General features: G+C 49.1%; 1 protein-coding gene across 3 annotated transcripts; it reads left to right on the top strand.

Moving 5' to 3' along the window:
• The first annotated feature begins 4,444 nt into the window (after positions 1-4,444).
• Positions 4,445-21,523, top strand: TMPRSS9 (transmembrane serine protease 9). 3 transcript variants are annotated; one of them, XM_063160763.1, is made up of 19 exons: positions 4,445-4,593; positions 6,327-6,478; positions 8,240-8,367; positions 8,776-8,843; positions 9,270-9,445; positions 10,512-10,553; positions 11,535-11,706; positions 11,923-12,197; positions 12,375-12,511; positions 13,688-14,003; positions 14,816-14,987; positions 16,382-16,653; positions 17,304-17,440; positions 17,940-18,297; positions 18,386-18,502; positions 19,141-19,312; positions 19,625-19,890; positions 20,439-20,575; positions 21,049-21,523. In XM_063160763.1, the coding sequence occupies exons 2-19, from the start codon at positions 6,355-6,357 to the stop codon at positions 21,208-21,210; spliced, it is 3,231 nt and encodes a 1,076-aa protein (XP_063016833.1). In that variant the 5' UTR covers positions 4,445-4,593; positions 6,327-6,354; the 3' UTR covers positions 21,211-21,523. The 3 variants fall into 3 exon arrangements, with proteins under 3 accessions (XP_063016833.1, XP_063016831.1, XP_063016832.1); XM_063160761.1 differs by lacking the exon at positions 21,049-21,523 and having other exon boundaries at positions 20,439-20,803; XM_063160762.1 differs by lacking the exon at positions 21,049-21,523 and having other exon boundaries at positions 4,577-4,629; positions 20,439-20,803.
• Positions 21,524-21,998: the final 475 nt, after the last annotated feature.

The following is a 21,998-nucleotide window of genomic DNA, read 5'->3' as shown; positions in this document are numbered from 1 at the left end:
TTACACGTTGCTTCTAATGTATGTAAGCTGGTAAGAAAGAATAAAATGTGATTATTTGCAAACTGAAGACCTCTACTTTAGCCCCTCTTTCTTCAAGAGCCTCTGGTCCCAGTGTGTCCATCAGCTTCATTGGGACCAAGATTTCTCCCACACCCTCTGCATTGGGCCGGGCAGTGTTCAGGGGAGGTGACTGAATGTCAGTGGTGGAAATGCCATGAGTTAAGCATGTGAGTTTCTCTTGGCCATTCATGAGCTGAAAAGTATCAAATTATATAGTGCTCCTATTGTGGAAAGTAACAGACAAACATGGACTTCCTGGCTTACTGGATACTCCCTATGTGTATTCAGTTTTTACTATCTGTACTGAGTTTTCAAGCCAGCAGAGTTGGGGGGGTAAGGGGGGCAAGGGCTGCCTTTATTTTATTGTGTAATCCACGGCTACAAGTTTAAGAAGTAATTGCATGTACAAATCTGCCCAGTACTTTGTTACCAGAGAGAGAGAGCTCAGGGTTGAGTGTCTCCAAGGTGGAAGTGATGTTAGAGCCTTTGTTACCTGTGACAATGCGAGCACTGGGGAGCTCAGCTTGTCTGTCATGCCCCAGCTGAGACTGCTGAGCTGGCAGGCAGGGAGAGGATCTTCTTACTTGTAAATTGAGAGACGTTTGTAGATGAAGAGGGACAATAAACAAGGCCAGCACAGTGTCATTTGGCTTGCTGGGAGCAGGACTACAGCTGAACCAGGTGCATCTCCATGAGTGCTGCAAGTGAACAGGGGCTCAGGATCCTCAGTACTCTGAGTGGCAGGGGCTTTTAGATTTGCTCACTTGCATGATCTGGGAGCTTGCAGTGTCAGGGCTTTTCACTCACCTTAATAATATGAGGTGTCCTCAGCTCAATCTGCATTCTCTTAAGTGACATGAGCTTCTTTCTGCTTGAAAGTAGGGTTTAGCCTTTTAAATGCAGCACAACCACTTCTAAATGTTAACCTGCAGAGAGGTGGGGATATGGATATGCTCTATACATCCATAACAGAAACTGGAGATGGGTTAAAGAGAAAGGATTAGAGAAATGCTGTGTTGGCTGGTCCAGGGAACCAGTGTTGTGGTAGGTGAAGCTCATGTCACACAAAACAAAAGGCCGTGTAGCCAAGCCTGTGTCTGCTGCTCTTGGGAAGGTTTGCCTTTGGTGCTGAGAGCTCTGTTCATCATAACCCATCTCTTATCTGTTTGACCAGCTGCTGCTGTCTCTGCATAGGCTTTTTTTTCATGCCATAAGATCATCTCATTAGAAGGTTTAAGGGGAAATATATGGGCTCACCAGGAAGCAACAATGTTGGGATAAATTCCTGCACTCCCTTCTCTGGAGCCCCACTCAGAGAGAGAGTGAGCCATAAGGATGAACTGGCACACAGTTCTTGCCATCTCCAGGTTGACATGACCTCACACTGCACCACCACCCAATAGATACCACTGGTTAGAAATCCACTCCCCTACAAAAGTATTCTACCATTCTCAGTACCTGCTGGCACAAGTTCTGAGCTTCGTTTCAATGCAACTAAATTCTCAGCTGTAAGGATAAAATCACTAGGCTTGACCCCGTTTTAAAAGAGATATTTCAGGTTGGCTGCTCCCACCACCCTGCTCTGCCAGCAGATCTGTTTGCACAGCCACATCTGTTATCTCCTGTGGTCGTGCTTCTCATCTCACAGCAAATTAGTGTCTTCTCTCCTGCTCAGGCTCAGGTTTGGTGTCATATATATGTCAACAAAGGTTTATTGTTTTGGCAGCTGTGATTTTTGATGGTGAACCTACCAAGTGATAGCATATTGGAGTCTGCTTTCTGATTTTGGGGTACCTCCTTCTGGAGAACTGTCCTGCTTCTGCTGTATTCCCCCTCTGAAGTGCCACAAGTCTTATCTCGGTGGTAAAATCAATAGTCCTTTATTTGTCTTTGGCCACAGACTCATTACTTGCTGAGGCTGCAGGCAGATCTGCTGCTGAGCTTGTGGTCTGCCTTGAGCAAGTGCCATGTTTTTCATACTTGTGCCATCATTTTGCAAAGGCTCTGTCTGGGTTTACAGGATTTACAGGTCATAGTGAGGCAGTTTTACAGCCCCTGTGTCTGAAGGCTCAGCAGACACTGTATCGCTGTGCTAAGAGCCACACTACCCCATTATGGGATGAAGCAAATATTCCATTAACCCTTGGTTATTCAAATGGTTGCAGCATATTGGCTGCCCTTTATCATCACAGTGTGGGAGAAACCAAGCATGCTAGAATACAGAAATGCAGCACAAAGACCCCAGAGCAGCCCAGACTCACCATTGGGGGGGTGTGTGGGGATGGGGCAGTGGTTTTCTTACATTGTCCCTTGGGGGACATCAGGGTTTCCTTGCATCAGTTACCTGTAAATGAAGTTGACTTTTGAAAACACGGGTACCACTATTTCTTTCCTGTCTTTCTTTCCTCTGGCCAACAGCTCAGATCAGGGCACCTCAGCTTGCATCCCTGTGGTTGAGGGCTGCTGGTAGGGGCTGGCAGACTGGGAATGGGAGAAGCTGGAGAGCAGCAGGAGGAAGCCTGGGGCAGTGCAGAGCAAGACAGGAGTGTAAACACTCCCGTTCTGATGGGAGAGAGACTGCAGAAGGCTAAGAAGGCAGAAGAAAAGGTCTCAGGAGGTGAAAACATGAAGGTGAAGACACGGTGAGGTGAAGGAAGAGAAGTACCAAGCAGTGGAAGAAAGAAGGCCAGGGTTTGTGGAGGTGAATGAAGAAAACCAGCTCTTTTGCTGGGCAGCACTGGGAGGTCACCACTGTGCTTTAGAGTCAGGAGCTGTGGCATTTTGCAAGAAGACAGTTTCTACCTGGAAACAGGAACCTGCATAATTTGTGCTGGAGACTGGGCCAGCCCTGCAGGTGTGTGTGGAATCACCTGAGCTGGAGAGGCGCCTGCCGCAGCCATGCTGGGGCTGTCCCAGGCACGGGCCAGCAACCAGGGGCCTCTCTTGGGGCCTGCCTTGTCCCTGTGCCGCTCCTGCAGGGGATCTGCCCCCAACACACGTGTGCATGCACACACACACACACACACACACACACACACACACACGTGCATGCACACACACACACACACACACACACACACACACAGAGTCACACACACGATCACGCACACATACACGTGAGGTCACACACACTCTCACACAGTGTTACACACACACGCTTTTACATACACTCACACACACAGTCACACACACACAGTCACAGTCACACACACTCACACTCACACAGTGTTACACACACACACACGCTTTCACATACACTCACACACTCACACACACTCACACTCACACACTCACACACTCACACACACTCTCACAGTCACACACACACACACACACACACACACACGTGCTACTTTTCCTCTTTGACAAGAAGAGTGGGTGTTAGTGACTGTTTAGCTAATTGGGTAAAGGAATATATTTACCATAACGCTTTATATTTTACAATTTCCCTACTTGAATCAGCTGAGAAATAAAAGACATCTTCCAAGGAAATCCTATGGAGTGGCTCAGGGCTGCCCTAGAGAAAAATTCAGACTTCTGTGGAGAAAACAAACCCTATGCTGCCAAGCAGCAGCAGAGCAGGGGTGGTGACCAACTCCCAGCACTGTGGCAGATCCTCAGGGACAGCCAGAGATGGTGCCAGTCTGCAGGACAGCTCTTTCTGACTCTGTGCTGCACATCAGACATGCCTTCTCTGCTAAAATGTGACAGTGAAAAGACACCCCACTGGTGCAGGGACTCTCTTAGGTCAGAGTTCCCCACACCCTGCTTACAAGGGCATATTTTATAACCACTTAATATGTATAAGCTGACAAAAAAAAACATAAATGTGCTTTTATTTCTCAGTATTCCTATTGGAAACTCATGACTGTTAATACTCTCCCAGTTTCTTCCCACTAAGAAAATCTACTTTTCTCTCCTCTGATTTTATGTCACAATATTTTTCACTGTGTATAGTTTCTTGCCACAGATCTCCACTATGTATTTACAGATGATCCTTATTATCTTTCAGAAAAAAAAAAAAAATCGCAACCTCTATTTTGCTGTTGCAAAATGGCTTTCCATTTACATGTCCTTTTAATTCTTTTTAACTCACACCACTGACAGCAAAAGAAAATATGCTAAAAGGGAGAACAAAGACAAGTTTTGATTGTTTTGAGAAGTAGAAAGTTTCTCTAAATAGTCTATTTTCCAGTTAAAACGCTTCTGCAATCACTAATGCAAACTTTTTTCTAGGTTTCCAAGTACCTTTTTTTGTAGCATGACTTTTACATGCAACTAAGATTGTATTGTCAAAAACAAAAAAAAAAGCAAAAAAAAAAAAAAAAAAAAAAAAAAAGCCAGAGCCAGTTTTGTCTGCAATTTTTATTTTTTTCCTCAGATGCACCTGTTCTACCTTTGAGGTCCATTGAAGTTCACTGTTGCACTGGGCAGCACACCTGAACTGGATTTCTGGTGCCCACATTCAGCACACTGCAAGAGGGACAGTGACTCCAAAACCTACCGAAAGAGGGAAGGAGAGATTCCTCATCTGTATGTATTCAGGCCACAAGGACCACTGGAGAAAAGGTTCCCTACTTGTCTCCCCTTAGCCAGAGCTGAATTGTCAAACAGAGATATTGTTAGCAGAACCCGGGGGCCACAGTGCCAATCTGTGCCAGGCTCAGTTACAGCTGAAAAAGAATATTTGGGTGTCTGCTAGAAAAACAGAGGCATCTTGGACAGACTCTCCCTCCCTCTCCCCTTTCTCTGTCTGCTGCCTCACAAAGAAGTGACCTTCTGAAATCTCTTATCTAGAAGCTTCTGTTTAAAGAGCTGCTGACGCCTCTTGGAAAACACTGAAAAGCTCTTCTGAAACAGGGAGCTGCTTCTCCCTGTGTCCCTTTCCTCCCCTCTTCCTTTCATTGCTGGATGCATTTACATTAGAAAAAGCTGTTCCTCTGCAGCTTCTCTGAAGTCCCAGTCTGATTTACAGCGGCAGGGAATCGCTGCTGTGGCAGCCCAACCTCTCCCAGCACAGAGAGAATAGGAATGTGACATGGGAGATGTCCCTCAGCAGGGCAGACTCAGGAACTGAGGAGGGAAGAGCTGGGTGGGTTTTGTACTCTTGGACGCTGTTGATATCAAGACAGAGTAAGTTTGAGAGGTGATTGTGCCTTGCCAAGGCTTTTCTGGTGTCTTCTGTAAATCTGAGTTCCCCAACAGTTAGAGGTTGAGTCCTCAAAAAAAAAAATCACTCTGGACCCTTGGCCAAGAGGAGCGGACTTCTGTGGATTTCCACTCTGATCTCACAAATTGTCTGAGGCAACTTCAGCCTGCCAGTTTGAACAGCAGCATTGTGCGTCTTCTTCATGCCTATGAGGGAGAAATATTAATACAGTAATTTAATACATTTTAGGACCACAGGAAATCAGTGTCCCTCCTTGTCTCATTGGGCTTGTTGCAGATACTAACCTGTCTGAATGATGTAATAACTATGTATATTACAGGCTGGTTTCATTCCTAGTAATACCTAGTTGTTGATGATGTGCAAATGAAGGCCAAATATAGTCTGGCTTGTACTGGAAAAACTGCAGAGGAAAAAAACCAAAAAACAGGAAAGATACTCCTTCTATTTTTGGCATTTTTGAATTCACACTTGGAGCAACATATCCCATCTGAGCATCTTCAGTGCATGAAAAACATTGACATACTGAAACCAGTCAAGCAAAGGAAAGCTTGGAGGCAGAAAAGGTGACATGAAGGGGCTTTGCTTTGGGTGCAGGACCACTCGGGGCAAAATACTGGAAGCACCAGTGCTAATGCTGGCCACAGGGAAGGAGAATCTGCTCCTGTGGGTGGCCAGCATTAGCACTGGCCAGCACTATCAGGATAGCAGCAAAGCTGTAAGCAAAGGACATATTAATTGCTCTACATTACTAGGCATTGGGAGCTCTCAGCTAAATGCTGTAAAGTGTGTGGGGGGGTGGGGAATCACCCACTGTGATTTTATAATTCTTCCAGAATTCCTGCAAAAAATGTGTAATAGCATTGGGCTATATGAAACACCCTGGAATCTGCCTCATGAACAACTGCAGGGTGAGGTATATTACTTAGAGAGCTTTAATCCATATAACATGCACCTTAGGGATACACGTAGCCTAATGCCATTGCCAGGTCGGAATGGTCCAGCAGGAGCAGACAGTGATGCTCCTGTGGTTACCTTAGCTGGCATGACAGATTTCATCCCAGTCTTGTAATTTTCCTCCTCTTCTTTTTAATCACAGAGCCCATCTGTAGAGCTGCTCAGAAAGCATGGAGCAGATAAAGCCAGGGCAAGGCACCCGGAGGAGGAGATGGGGGGCCTGCTGCTGGAAGGTGACTGCTGCTGCTGCCGTGGCAGGCACTGCAGCAGCCCTCTGCCTGGGCATCCTGCTGGGTGAGTGTGCTGCCAGCTACATTCTTTCAGTTTAGCACTCCAAAAGAGAAGTGGTCTGCACTGCGTATAGCAAAAATCTCAAAATCCTCCTACCGAGATCAAAATGCAGACACCTTTCTGCACAATGCACAAAAACTACAAGGGCTGTAGTCAGCTCATGTTCTCACTATGTGACTTTGAAGCACTTTATTTTCAGTGTCTCATGATACATATGCTCTATTCCTTTCCTGCTTCAATCTGATGTCCTTCTATGACAAGATGACCTACCTAGTGGATGAGGGAAAGTATCTGAATCTGGTCTATCTCAACTTCAGTAAAGCCTTTGACACCATTTCCCATAAACATTTTATTGGAGAAGCTGGCTGCTTATGGCTTGGATGGGTGTGCTCTTTAATGGGTAAAAACTAGCAGGATGCCCAGGCCCAGAGGGTGGGAGTGAATGGAGTCACATCCAGCTGGAGACTGGTGACCAGTGGTGATCCTCAGGGCCACTTTGACGCCAGCCCTGTTAATTATCTTCATCAGTGGGGATGGAGGGCATCCTCAGTCAGTTCACAGATGACCCAAGCTGGGTGGGATGTTGATCTGCTGAAGCAATAGTGTGGCCATCAGGATCAGGGCAGTGACTGTCCCTTTGTGCTGGGCACTGGTGAGGCCCCACCTCAAATCCAGGGTTCAGTTTTAAAACATCTCATGACAAGAAAGACATTGAGGGGCTGGAGCGTGATCAGAGAAGGGAACAGAGCTGGGGAAGGGGCTGGAGCACCAGAAGCAACTGAAGGAGCTTGAGGGGCTCAGTCTGGAGAAAAGGAGGCTCAGGAGGAACCTTTTGGCTCTGCACAACTCCTGGAAGGAGGGTGCAGCCTGGTGGGGTTTGGGCTCTGCTCCCAGGGAACAAGGACAGAAAATGGGAAAAGGCCTCAAGGTGGCCCAGGGGAGTTTTAAGATTGGACATAGGGAAAATTTTTTCACTGAATGGGCTGTCCAGACCTGGCACAAGTTGCCCAGAGCAGTGGTGGAATTCCCATCCCTGCAATTTAAGTGATTTAAGAAACATGTAGATGTGGCATTAGGGGACATGGTGGCCTTGGCAGTGCTGGTGAAATGATTGGACTCAATGATCTCAGAGGTTTTTCTAACCTAAACAATTCCATGATTCTGTGATTCTGTCCTGTAGTCTGTCTCTGTGACTTTGAAATTTCTTGTCACTGTACCTTGCTGCCTCTGCCATTTCCCACCATGACCCTTGCAGCCACTGAGCACTGCCTGTTTTACTGTCCCACTCCAGAGCATGGCCACCATCTCCCTCCCTCTTCCACCTCTCTCCTGCTGCTTCTGCTGCCCCATGGCCACCTCAGGCCAGCATGCCAGTGAGACCCCAGCATGACATGACTGACACATGCCACCTGTACAGTCACAGTTTCTGAGGTGGCTTCAGTACCCAGCAGAACCTTTCCGAGGCTGTTCCTGCAAGGACAGGGCCAATCTCAGGTTGCCAGGCTGTACCCATCTGTTCATGAATTTCTGTCTCAGGCTTGACAAAAAACCCACTGTTTTCAAGTTCAAACAAGTTCAGTACAAAATGCTATTCCTGCACATGCACAGGGTACCCCAGTGCAGTTATGGGGCACCCCCGAGGCAGCTGGGATGCTCAGGGATAGTCAAGCTGCTAAAAACAGGGGGTTTGAAGGACAGGATGATATTCATGTTGCAAAGCTGTGAGGAAAGCTGCCTCTGACAGACACCTTCCCTTTCTGGCAGCCTGCCATTCCACAGGAGAGGCCAGCTTTGAGCACACAGTGGAGCTGCAAGGAATCCCATTCAATAGCAGCTTACAGACAGAGAACTCAGACTACTACAGGGTGCTGACACCTGCTCTTGAGAGGCTGGTGAGTTATCTGGGCCTTGGGAAAACACTTGTGAAATACTGTGGTGGTAGCACCAGCAGAATCTCTAAGCCAAGGGCAGGAGGAAAACTAGGACTTCTTAAACATCAGCAGGGTACACTGTGGGGCTGAACTACACTTTGAGAGGCCCTGTCAAGGCCCTGAGAGACATTCATGGAGTGGGAAACGTGTGTTCAGGCCTATTCCTTACATAGAAAAAAGATGTACTGCCTCATGCCCTAAAAGCCGGGGTGGGAAAAAGTTTACAAATGAGCTGGACATGGGTGCTTCTGCTTACAGAGCAAGAAACCAGGCACCAACAGTTCCACATTCCAGCAAAATCCCAGGCATCATCTATTCCCATCTCCTTGGGGTCCAGTAAATGTGTGACCATCACTCTTTGCTTTGCAGTTTCTGTCCAGTCTCCAGGACTCCCAGCTGAACTGGAGTTGCACTGGTTGCACCATCCTGGGCTACAGGTGAGTGTGGGCAGCTATCTCTGCAGACCCTACAGCTCATGTTTCAGAGAATTCTGACAAGCCTCACCAAGAAGGTGAACTCTTACCTGTGCTCTTGTTCAAAGCTAGTACAAAGAGAAACTGGTCAAGGCTGGACTTTCATCTGGGATTGCAGCAATGTTCTGGATTTTTAAATTTCAAAATGCAGTCAGAAAGGCAGAGGAAAAGAATTTTGTTTAACCACAGCTTTGGGCCAAAGGAAAAAAAAATTTCAAATGATCATGTCAACCCAGAGCACATCTCCAGAGAAACCTAAATTATTAAGAATTAAAATATTAAGAATAAGATTTGTTTCCTTTGGGTTCCCTGTAGAGAGCTAGCACAGGAACCTGACCCTTGTACTGACCATGAAGCCAAGGTTGCCCTTAATTCTCTGTCTCCCAACAGGAATGGAAACTCCAGTGTGATCGTCCATTTCCGCCTCCTCTTCACCCCCCAGGACTCCCAGCCCCTGAGCTCTGCCTTGGAGGAGGAAGCTTTCAGGCACGGGCTGGCAGCTGCCCTGCACAAGCAGGGGTTCTCCCTGGCTGCCTACGGGACCATCTCCTCAGCCTCTCTCACAGGTGTGGCCCTGCTGCCCTGTGCTGGGGCTGCTGGCACCCAGGGGCGCACAGCTGAGCCACCATGAGCCACCCCAACTGCTGCAGGGTTTTAGCTCTGAATGCCCGGTCAGTGTTAGAAATTGGGGTGCTGGCAGGCACCCAGCAAGCTGCTAACATGATCTGCCTGGCTCCCAGCTGCTCCAGCTTCACCAGGCAGCAGCAGAATCCAGCCTAGATCTTGCCAGCTTAAGAGACATTTGTGGAGCCCCCAGATACCTCTCCAACACTAATGCTGTCCAGCTGCTCTGCAGTGCCAGAGCAGGTTGAGGGACCCACAACGAGGACAGAACCTAAAGCATGAATTGCAACTATTTTGGCTTTTCTTGCAGCACCTGAAATCCATCTGAGGGATAGGGAATGAAGCTCCAGGAAGTCAATGGCTGGATTTTCTGTACCTACCTGTGCACAGCAGCCCTTAGGCCGACCTCAGAGTTGTAGCAATAACTACAGCTCAGGTTGCTATTTCTCGTAGTTGAATTACTCTCTGAAACCACCTGACAAGAAATTCTCCTTTCCTTCTGTGACTGTGGAGTTGCATGTGACTGTAGGACTCCAGGTCCAGCCAATTAAAAAAAACCCATGAGCCTGGGAAGCAAGAAGGCGTGGGCTCCTCTGTAGCTCCCTCTGCACCCTCTGCCAGAATCCAGGGCAGGATCCCTGGATCTCTGGGAGCCTTGTGCTGCCCAAATGGAAGGTGCTGGAGTCCCCTTGGCTTTAGGCAAACAGCTTTGCATAGCTTCAGCCCCAGTCTGCTCCTGAGAGGCAGCTCACTTCCACAGCTTTTAGGAATTTCTCTCTCCACGTGGAGTCAGCCCAAAGCCTGCAGGGCACCAGGGAGCTGTGCCTCCCCTGCTCTGTGGACCTGGGCCCTGCCTCACACTGGCCACAGGTGGGCACAGAGATCACCAGGCAGGAAAGGAAGATGCAGCAAAGGCCGTGGCAGCCCCAGCCCAGGAACACAGCTCCAGGACCTGAGGCTGGGCTGCCCTGCCCTTGCTGATCCTGATTCCTTCCTCTTTTTTCCCAGGTCCCAACAAGGTTTCTTCCCACAGACCTGGACTGAAATCAGGTAAGAGCCAGGCAGCAGGAAGAATCACCTGCACTCTGCAGCCTCCTCCTCCTCTTCCTCACCAGCAGCCTGGATACAGATACAGGCTTGGGCCCCATCTTGTTCATAGCCTGGTGGTCCAGGGGCCTGCAAGCTCAAAACAAGCTGCAGCTCTGCACCCAGCACCATCCTGCAGGGACTCTGGGGCAGCCAGGGAGCAGAAGGACAAGGATACAGGGGTGGTTGCCCCTGGGGAAGGCAGGGGATAGTTGCTGCGTGGACTGCAGAAGACATGAGTGACTCAAGCCTTGCTGTCCCCAGGGAGCTGCTCTTGGGACACAGGCTTGCTCCAACATCCAGTATGTGAAAAGAAAGCCCTGAATGTGACAGCCAGACATGCTGTGCTGATGCCTCTGATGGAAGGGGCTGTGCTGAATCTCCCACAGCAGGTGTCCTGGACATAGAACCCAGCCACAGCCCACTGTTGGCAGACCTTGACATGGGGGACACCAGTGGCTGTCAGGCACTGGAAACAGCCAAGGACATGCCATGATTTTCAAGGCAATAGTAAATGACTGCATTGGGATGAGGGACACTGTGCCCTGGAAACACCTTAGTCCCATCAGCTGTGATGGGTTGTGGTGACAAGGTCCACCTTACTGGTGGTCTGGCACAGTGGACAAGAACACATGCCCATGAGCTGCTGGAAGCTTATCACAAGGCAGTAGCTAAGCTCATCAAACTAGTCAGGATGCTGCTCTACAGTTTCTTGCTCTAGAAGAGTTTCAGGGAGGATGCTGTGATGGCCCAGTGCTTTGCAGTGCTCTTCCCAAGCCTGCAGGGTAAAGGCTGCTTTGTGACATCCCAAGTACCACCCAGCTGCTTGAGCATATGCCAGCAGCACACACAAAGCTGAAGCAGCTTTTCCCACTTGCCCCCAGGAGTGTGTTGCTGGGGTGCAGTAGCAGGATCCTGGGGCACTGAGTTTCTCCTCCCTTTCAGACTGTGGGAGTCGTCCTGCCATGCAGACTGCCAGCAGGATAGTTGGAGGCTCAGAGGCATCCAGAGGGGAGTTCCCATGGCAAGTCAGCCTTCGAGAGAACAACGAGCACTTCTGCGGCGCTGCAATCCTTACAGAGAAGTGGCTGGTGTCTGCTGCTCACTGCTTTACTGAGTAAGTTTCAGTCACACCACTTTGCACCCTCCATCCCTGTTCCAAAAGCTGCCATATCTGCCCAAGCTCCCACTGCACCTCTCTGCTCCACCACGGGGAGAATGAGGAGTTTCCATCACTCCTGGAGTGGATGGCAGGATGGGCAGTAGGCAGCTTGGGTTTGCAGGACAATGTTGTGGCTGCAGGTTCACAGGGCTCCCACTATCTCTCCTCTAGGTTTCAGGACCCAGCCATGTGGGCAGCTTACACAGGGACCACCTCCCTCAGAGGCTCAGATGGCAGTGCAGTGAAAATGGACATTGCACAGATCATCCCACACCCCTCTTACAACGCTGACACAGCTGACTATGATGTGGCCGTGCTGGAGCTGAAGAAACCTGTGACCTTCACTAAGTACATCCAGCCCGTGTGCCTGCCAGATGCTGGCCATCACTTCCCCACCAGCAAGAAGTGCCTTATCTCTGGCTGGGGCTACCTCAAGGAGGATTTCTGTAAGCAAAGCATGGCAGGCAGCAGAGCAGACGTGGTGGGGTGTGAGTGGGGCAGAAGGCATCAGGGGAAGGGAGCTCAGACCTTGCTCTGGCCAGCTGAGGTGGGCTGTACCCTGAGCTGCTGATCCCGTGCAGGGCTTCCTGCACTGAGCTCACAGCTGTGTCTTTCTCATTCAGTGGTGAAACCGGAGTTCCTGCAGAAAGCAACAGTGGAGCTTCTAGACCAGAACCTATGTTCCAGTCTCTACAGCCATGTCCTCACAGACAGGATGATGTGTGCTGGCTATCTGGAGGGGAAGGTTGACTCCTGTCAGGTAAGCTTTGCCCAGAGAAGATGGCACACCTGCCCACATAAAGCTTCTTCCTCCCAGTATGCATCAAGTGACACTTCAATAAGCAGAACTGACACTATGGTCACTGTTTCCCACTGAGGTTTGAGGCCCTGCCTTGGACCCAAGCACAGATCAGTGACTGCAGAAGACACAAATGAGGATATGTTCTTTACTGCTTAGAGCAGGGTACTGTTATTTAAGGGGCTCTTTCAGTTAATTAATTACTTTTCTTGTCTTCCTGAACTGTCATCAGGGCTGGCCCTACCAATATTCCACACAGGTCTTCAGATAAAAATCCAGATGGGCAAAGGGCAGCAGTGGAAACTAAAACATACACAACAGTTTTTGGTGAACAACAGAGTGGTTTTTTAGTTTTTTCCATCCTGCAAGTGGTGAGCTGGAGACAAGCCTGCCTTTGATAGTATGGAGAGAGGAGAACTGTGATGCCAGAGGAGGACTGTGATTTCCAGGTCTGTCTCTGTAGCTTGGCAGGAACGTTCAAACCAACAGAAACCAGCTAAACAAATCTGCACTTTTCTGGTGGTAGTGCTTTGTATTTCTGCACCAAATACAGCACAAACACCAGAGAAGGGGCCAAGAATTGAAGATTCAAAGTTGGGTGATGAACATGATCCATCTGGTTATTAATTACTGATCGAGAGCAATCTCATCCCCAGAAGGCATTACCAGCTTCACAGACACTACATGTCCATCAGTGATGGTCACAGGGCCCCACAAGAACCAAGAACTGAACCACTTCTGCCATGAAGAAAACCTGATGCAAACATTAATGTTGTCTCCCTGGGTTGTGTATCAGGCAATGAACACCCATCATCTGGTTGTGTATGGGCTGCTAGGATTAACCTTTATGAGGTTTAACAAATTACTAAAGCAGTAGAAATGCTTAATCCTAGATTTTACAGATTGTGTCCTTTGTTCTTCTGGCATATAAAGGGCACGAGGCTTCTGTGTAATAGCAGGACAGTGTGCCCACATGGAGGAACACCCAAAGGCCAGCACCCAGATGCTCCACTCATCACTAGGCTGGAGCAAATGTAAAGGGACAGAGAGACTCCCACTGGTAGAGGGATGCTGAGGGTGGCCAGGGCAAGCTCAGTGCTTCCCCAGGGAGAGCTCACCATTTGCTTTCTCTTGCAGGGTGACTCTGGTGGGCCTCTGGTTTGCCAAGAACCATCTGGCAGGTTTTTTCTGGCGGGAATTGTGAGTTGGGGTATTGGATGTGCTGAAGCCAGGCGGCCTGGGGTTTACACACGTGTTACCAAACTCAGAGACTGGATCTTGGATGCTATTTCTGCCTTCCCTACCTCCATAGCCCGTACTGTTCCTCCAGTGCACTTGAGGACTAACAGTAACATGGTCAGTGCTGAAGAGGTCAACACCACCACTGGAGCAACCCCGACCACCTTACCAGCCCCAGCTGCCAGCAGGCCAGGGGCTGCAGCAGGACCACAAGGTACGAGCACCCACAGTGGGTGCATCCTGGCAGGCAGAGTGGCTGGTGTAGGTCCAAACATCAGGTTCATTCCTCCAGTAACCTAAGCTGACCTTTTGTAGGGTGAGCCACACAACTTTGCCAAAGTGCTAAGGTACAAAGCCACTATATGGCTGCCCTAGCTGAGTCCAGAGCAACCTGACAAAGCCACTCAGTACTTCTGCAGTTCCATGTGCTCCTTTGCTTTTGTGACTGTGTAATCTTGCTGTGTAACTGGTCTGCTCTGGCAGGCCCAGAACAGGTCACTAAGGCACAGCAGCATCTGACAGTATTTAATCTGTTGATCACTTACTTTTGCTTGCCACCTAAGGAGCTCCCAGCAGTTCATAACTGATAGCTGTCCCTTCACAGCAGCCATGCTCCCTGAAGGGAAGGAGGGCAAGTGTCTCTAGGATGACCTGTCCACTCCAAGGAATGCTCCCAGCAGCTTTGCAAGGAAATGCAAATGAAGGGTGTTTTTCTAAATCTAGAATAATATTTTATCTGTAATGGCAAGGCTAAAAGGCATGGAGCTACTGATTACTCTGCCTTCAAGAAAGGCCCGGGATTCACAACTTGCTGAGAGCAAGATGCAGAACAGCATTTTGTGTGAAAGTACAGCTGTACATGGCCACCATCAGGCACTGCCACTATCAGCCAGCAGGGCTTGGGTAGATATCTCTCACCTCAGGCCTTACCTTTCCCTGCTAAGCCCTACTGGTTAGAGAGTGAAGTCTTTTCTTGCTTATCTTCTGCTAGCAATACTCACAAGTCATGCTTTGACTTTTGTTCAGAGTGTGGAGGACGACCCGGGTTCTCTAAACCCAGCAAGATTGTGGGAGGAACAGATGCTTCCAGAGGAGAGATCCCTTGGCAAGTCAGCCTGAAAGAAGACTCCAGACATTTCTGTGGAGCCACCATCATTGGGGACCGCTGGCTGCTGTCAGCAGCTCACTGCTTCAATGAGTAAGAGCCCGTCCCTGTCCCTGCTCCAGCTCACCTGCCCACCGGCACAGAGCTGCACAGCCAAACCCACAGTGTGGCACTGGGGCCAAGAAATGGAAATCGAGAACACGTGTTGGACATTAATTTTTGCTATAGCTTGACATTCATAGCAAAAAGGAGTTTGTGGGAAGGTTGGAATGAGGCAGAGAAAGGTTAAAGCAGCCTGATCAGGGAGAAAGGACAACATATCTAAGAGAGGTGGAAGAAAGTGCCACAAGAGAGTTTTTTTAATAAACTCAACCTTTAAAAATTGTCTGTATTATGTGAAATAGAGACACATGGTCAGTTGGTAAAGGGAAAATGGTCAGTTCAATCCTGCATAGTTCTGTTAAACTGCAAGAACCCAAGCCTAGGTTTATATGTAGCCTGAAGAAGTGAGTAGCAAGAAGATAATGCTTGTCAAGAATAAATTCCTGAAAGCAGAAAAGGTGGGTTATTAATTCTGAAGGATTTTAAGACAACCTCATGCATTAAACAGCTGGGCAATAAAGGAGCAAGGTAGGCAAGTGTGAAATGAGGTACACAGCAAAACCAACAGTGCTGAATGAAGATGAGCCTCCATCAGCTATTGCAAAACAAGAGGTCAGAAACATGTGGATATTGCCCTGACAGCAGCAGTCCTGTGGCAGAGACAGTTAATGAGCACAGGGATGCAGTAAAAAACATGGGAGATGAGTGGGATGTTGCTGGTAATGCACAGCACACCGAGTGCTCCAACATCACAGGGAGGGCAAGAGTAACACCGTGTGCTAGTGTTCACAAGGCTCAGGGATGAGCAGGGTGTGTAGCAGCATCATAACAAGCACAACAAAATAGATCAGACTAGACCTGGGAATAAAAATAACTAATGGGAAGGCAGTGTTTGATGGGACTGTACAATAATGAAGGGTACAAAGTGTTTAGGGAATGCCTTTTGACTGTCTTTTTAAGATACCAAATAATCACCAAGAGCAGGTGGAAAACAATCAAAAGGAAGCAGTTTTTCTAATAAATGTAATTAAGCTAAATATTTAAAATTCACCTAGGGTTAAAAAAAACAAAACATAGCATTAGAAAAATCCAAATAAAACCAAAAAATCCAGCAAGATCTACTGAATAGAGAGACACCACCTGTGTGCCAGAATACTCCTGAAATCATAAATTCCTGAAGGTGAAGAGAGGATTATTATTGTATGTTTATTTGCTCTTCAGGTAATATCCAACAGGTGCCACTGCTGGAAACAGTTCTTTGGGCCTGACTTAGTAGGGCTGCTCTGCTGCATGCTGATCATGTAAAGCTGTCTCTAAATTCAATGTCAGAATTCATGCCAGGGGTAAGTGTGTGAGTATGCACATTTAGGTTTATGTATTTGCAGGACAATGCCAGAAGAGATTGAAGCCTATGTGGGAACAACATCAATAAATGGAACAGACGAGAATGCAGTGAAAGTCAATGTAACAAGAGTGATCCCACATCCCCTCTTCAACCCCATGATTCTGGACTTTGATGTAGCTGTACTTGAACTGGCAAGACCTCTTGCCTTCAACAAATACATACAGCCTGTGTGCCTCCCACTTGCCATGCAGAAGTTTCCTGTTGGCAAGAAATGCCTCATTTCTGGATGGGGTGACCTCCAGGAAGGGAATGGTAAGCAGTAATGCATTACCTGCTGGTTTGCCTTGGAGCAGTGATACCCTGAGCAGCAAAGCCCGTGCTCAATCCACATTCCTGGGAATGTATAGGACAGGGATCAGTAACAGGGACAGTCAGGAACTGACAGAAACACAAGAATAAGCAAGAATAAAGGCACACAGAGCACTACCTTAAGGAGAGGCAGCTTGGTGGGAGCCAGGAAAAACCTGCCGGACCGCCCTCAGTAGCTCTGCTGTGCTAAACAAGTGTCAGGCCTTGCCTCAGAGCCTGCTGCAGCCCTGGCAGGATGGCGTGTCAGCCATTCAGTCACAGAGGTGTTCAAGCACTGAGCATAAGCAAAGATCCCACTATAAGGAGAAAGCCTGAGAGTGGCACATGTGCTACCAAACAAGTCCAGCTGACAAGAAGCCCACAGACTCTCAGGAGCATGGGACACAAACTGTGCAGAAGCCTTAGCACAGACACAAACTGCACCCTGGGGTGAGCGCCAAGCTTCAGGGCTGCAGAGAAAACAGGTTTTATAGGAGTCAATTCCCATGTGGGATTAGAGCCTGTTTTCCCAAAATATGTGTTGAGTCAGTCTAAAAGCCATTAGCTAGCTCCTTCCCTCTGCTGCACTCACTAATTCTGTGATTTTCATGCAGACACCAAGCCCGAGATCCTGCAGAAAGCATCTGTGGGCATCATAGAACAGAACACTTGCAACTTCCTCTACAACTTCTCCCTCACTGACCGAATGATCTGTGCTGGCTTCATGGAGGGGATGGTAGACTCATGCCAGGTAAAAGTGTGGGATTTCTCTATGCTGTAGATTGTTCTAGAAAGCTGGGCTAACTCTGCTTTCAGCAGATCCTTGTGAAATATTTACTGAGCTGCTGTAATCCAACTGTGTAATTCACATGTACTTGAGCACAAAACAAACCCCAGCCCACTTCTTTGGAGATTTAGGAAAGCAAATAAAGCTCCACCAAGTTGAGAATTACTTAAACCAACATCCCACCACTCTGTCTGGCCAGACAAATCCTGGATGAAGCAGGTCTCCTCCTGTGGCAGTGAGTCAGTGGCAGTTGGTGGCAGCTGTGGAAAGGTGCTGACAGGAGCCAGGTTGAGTCACTGACCCCAACTTCAATTTCTCCACGCTCATGCCCTGCATACACATTGCATGACAGCAGACAGGCCCACAAGGCTGGAGGAAGGAGTTGAGGGCAGTTAAGTGCTTCTGGTGTATCCTAGGGCAGACCTGATTGGACTGAGCAGCCATTGCCTTGCTTCTTCTGCAGGGAGATTCAGGTGGGCCCTTGGCCTGTGAGGTGACTCCAGGAGTGTTTTACCTTGCTGGCATCGTGAGCTGGGGATTTGGTTGTGCCCAGGCTATGAGACCTGGTGTGTACTCCAGAATTACCAAACTCACAGACTGGATCCTGGACACCATCTCCCAGCTGCCCAGTGGTGGCACAAGCATCCCCTCCAGCTCAGCCATCCCTAGAACTTCTACCACAGCCGTTTTTATCCAGCCCAGCACAATGGCTGCAGGTCCAGCCAGCAGAACCACCCTGCGGACAAAGATGAATACAACCATGAGCAAAACTTCTACAGCTCTGACAACGACCGAGACTGCCAAGCCTACCCAAACCCCAGGTAAAACTGAGAACTGATGCGTTGACATGTGGGCAGGAGGCCTCCAGCATAGAGGGTACTGAGCAGGTCATGGGTTATTGCCTTCTAGTGGTGCCTTGTACCAGCCTCACTTTCAAGTGTTCCAGCAAGGTGTGTATTGGAAAAGAAAATCCTGAATGTGATGGTGTTGTGGACTGCAGCAATGGCTTCGATGAGCACAACTGTGGTGAGTTCTCCTCTGTAGCCCGTGGCTGCTGCCAGCTCTACATGACCTGGACTCCACAGTGGTACCCACCATATTAACACTGGCTGTCTTGGGCCCAGACACTGGGGTCCTAGGCTAGCCCACTATGGTCCAGATCATACTTGCTCTGCCAGACCCTAAAACAAGATACAGCTGGATGAGCTGGATCCAAATTTACTGCCAGAAAGTGCAGCCTCTTCTACTCTGCTGCAGACATTAGAACCCATTTCCCAGCACACAGGCCTTTTGGCCAGTCAGTCTGGTAGCACAAGGTGGCAAGACAGGTCTGCACAACATGGCAGCCCAGAAAGTGTCTTGGCATCCCTGGGACTGTACTTTGGGCTGCACATTCCTTGCTGTTTGATAGCTGAGCCAGGCCATCCAAATACCTGCTCCTCACATACCACATCCCTGGAAGGTGTGATCTGTGATAACAAGTCTGCAAAATACACCCTGTCCATCAAGACTTGCCTCAGCTGGGTGAACTGAATTCATCACATCCTACTGTCCTGTACATGCTCCCCCAGAAGGCTGTCCCACAGCACAGGTTATGGAAGGCAGGAAGTAATTCCTTCCATTTATGGTTTTTTAAAACCATTGTGCTTCTTCCTGTGTTCCAGACTGTGGCTCAACAACAGCTCTGGCCTTTAGCAAGATCGTGGGCGGCAGCAGCGCGGCTCGAGGAGAATGGCCCTGGCAAGTCAGTCTCTGGCTCCGGCGGAAGGAGCACAAGTGTGGGGCTGTCCTTATTGCTGACCGGTGGCTGCTCTCTGCAGCTCACTGCTTTGACATGTAAGTCTGAGATAAGCTAGTTAAGTCAGCTGGCTCTTGCCTCAGTGCCATCAGTCAACCTGCCCTTGCCCTCCCTCGTGGTCCAGCACCTGGCTGGCATGCTGTGCCCCACAGGAAGCACACACCCCCTATCAGAGAAATGCCCCTAGAGGTAAGTGTGAAAAGGAATGGATGGAACGAAGCCTGAGTACACTCACTGGTTCTGGAGACAGGGGTCCTGATCTCCTAAGGTGTGGCCAGCCCCACAAGTGGAGGGATGGCCCTCCTTGTGAGGCTATGCTCCTAACAGCCAGGTTTGCTGTCTTTCTGCAGTTACAGTGACCCCAAAATGTGGGTGGCCTATCTAGGAACACCCTTCCTGAGTGGCATCGATGGCAAAATGGAGAAAATATTTCGTATCTACAAACACCCTTTTTACAACGTCTACAGCCTAGACTATGATGTGGCACTACTGGAGCTGAGCACACCTGTCACGTTCAGCAGCACCATCAGACCTATATGTCTCCCAGACAATTCTCACATCTTCCATGAAGGGGCCAGATGCTTCATCACAGGCTGGGGCTCCACAAAGGAAGGAGGTACTGGATAAAGAGGGCCCTCCCACAACCATGATGGCCAAGCTCAGTGCTTGGCCACCTACACTGCAACACTGCAAGCCCAAACATCAAAGTTCCCACACCACAGCCCCAAGCACTCCCATCCTAGGCCATATGCTGCAGAGGATACCAAGCTGGGCAAGGCCTGGTGTCACCATCATCTCCTCCCCAGCTACCGTGCACACTACTCCTCCATTTTATCACACCTCTTTCCTCTTGAAGCTTTCCCAAGCTTTCTACATGCCAGCCACTGTGCTCTCCACCCCCACAGCAGCTGCTCCAGCTGTGCTTCTGCAGTACAAGGACCACCCCAATACCAAATTGGACCACTCCAATTTGTGTCTGGTCAGCCAAGCTGCCTGACAAATGACACACCCAAGGGACCTTCCGGAGTTTGCTCTGCTGAACCAGGTGACTCACTTTCCCAGAGCAGGTCTCTCCCTCTGGCAAACAAGTAAGAGACCCCACTTCACACGCTGCTATTTCCCATGTGCTCTTCACCCAGCTAACAGCAATACTTGTCTCCTCAGGTCTCATGTCAAAGCATCTGCAAAAAGCAGCAGTGAACGTGATCGGAGACCAGGCCTGCAAAAAGTTCTACCCTGTCCAGATCAGCAGCAGGATGCTGTGTGCTGGTTTCCCACAGGGCACCGTCGACAGCTGCTCAGTGAGTGCAACAGCAACAAATGCTGTGGCTGGGACACAGCAAACTCGTGCCAAGTCCCTAGACTATATTGTCTCAGGAGGGCCCTGCCCTGCCTCCCCTAGCTCAGATGTCTGTCTGTCCATCAACTGGCTGCTGCTTTTATGCATGTCCATCCTGCATACATCTCCTGCTGCTTGCCCCACCAACCTGTGACAGGTCAGGGAAATACACAGAGAGATAATGCTAGGAGACCACGTGGGGCCTGTTCCATGACCCTACAGTATCTCTAAACACACTCTTCTATGTTCCAGAGTCCCAGCTTCAGATTGTTCATGCAGGTACATCACTGAGCAGTTCTCCAGCCTGGAATGCAGCTCCTGGGGAAGTGGGGAACAGCCAGAAAATGCCCCTGCCCCAGAAAGAAAGAACATTTAATGGCTGGGGGAGCTGCACTGCTTGTGGCTTGATACTGGATCCTTTTCCTCTCTCTGCAGGGTGATGCAGGTGGGCCCCTGGCATGTAAAGAACCTTCAGGGAAGTGGTTTCTAGCAGGAATCACAAGCTGGGGCTATGGCTGTGCCAGGCCATTCTTCCCTGGTGTCTACACCAAAGTGACAGCTGTCCAAGGCTGGATTGTGCAGAACCTCAAGCTCTGAAACTGCATTTCACCACTCAGGGAAGGCAGTGAATGAGAGGAGTAACTGCCAGAGGATGCACTAACCCCTCAGCTACTGTACATTTTTCTGATGCTGCAAAGGGGTGAAGACAGCCTTGCAGGTGTTGTGTGACCTGCTGGTTGTTATCAAAGCATTTGATAACTGCTTTGCATAGAAAGGTACACATTCTAAACTTTTTCTATAAATAAACGAAGCCTGTCCCATCTTAAGACCTGGCCAAATATACTGTGCATTAAAACATGAGCTTCCTAGTTGGATGGGTGCCGGAAATACCTGCCAAAAATTCATGGAGTTTGGCTGACCCCTGCCTATGAGCTGTCATCCCATGGCCAAGCCAGCAGACTCGGGACCTTCGCCCCAGCCCAAAGTCATGCGCTTGCAGAAGCTTCAGACCCCACTGACTCGATGGAGCTGTTGTCTGTGCAGTGGCTTTTGGGAAGGGTATGATGCTGTTTCCAGTTAGTGTGTGGGACTAGAGAGCTCAGTGATGACCTCCAGCTCACCATTCGATCCTAAGAGAATGCAGGACTACAACGTTTGGGAGTTCAGACTGCACAGGCCCTGACCTGTACTAGAGTATGAGGAGGGGCTTTTCACACACCCCCGCGCACCTCGTTCAGCCTTAGGTAACAGGTGATTAAACTGGCAAAGATTAAGGCATGGCCACACAGACCACTGTCTGCCTAAGCTAGGTGGGAAAAATTTAAAGTGCTGAGATAGTGGTGCAAGTACACTTGTCAGGTCCTACCAACCAGGATAAGACACAG

This window comes from Melospiza melodia, chromosome 7 (assembly GCF_035770615.1).
Source record: "Melospiza melodia melodia isolate bMelMel2 chromosome 7, bMelMel2.pri, whole genome shotgun sequence".
Taxonomy (NCBI): Eukaryota; Metazoa; Chordata; class Aves; order Passeriformes; family Passerellidae; genus Melospiza; species Melospiza melodia.
This window is presented reverse-complemented; position numbering and strand designations above follow the sequence as displayed.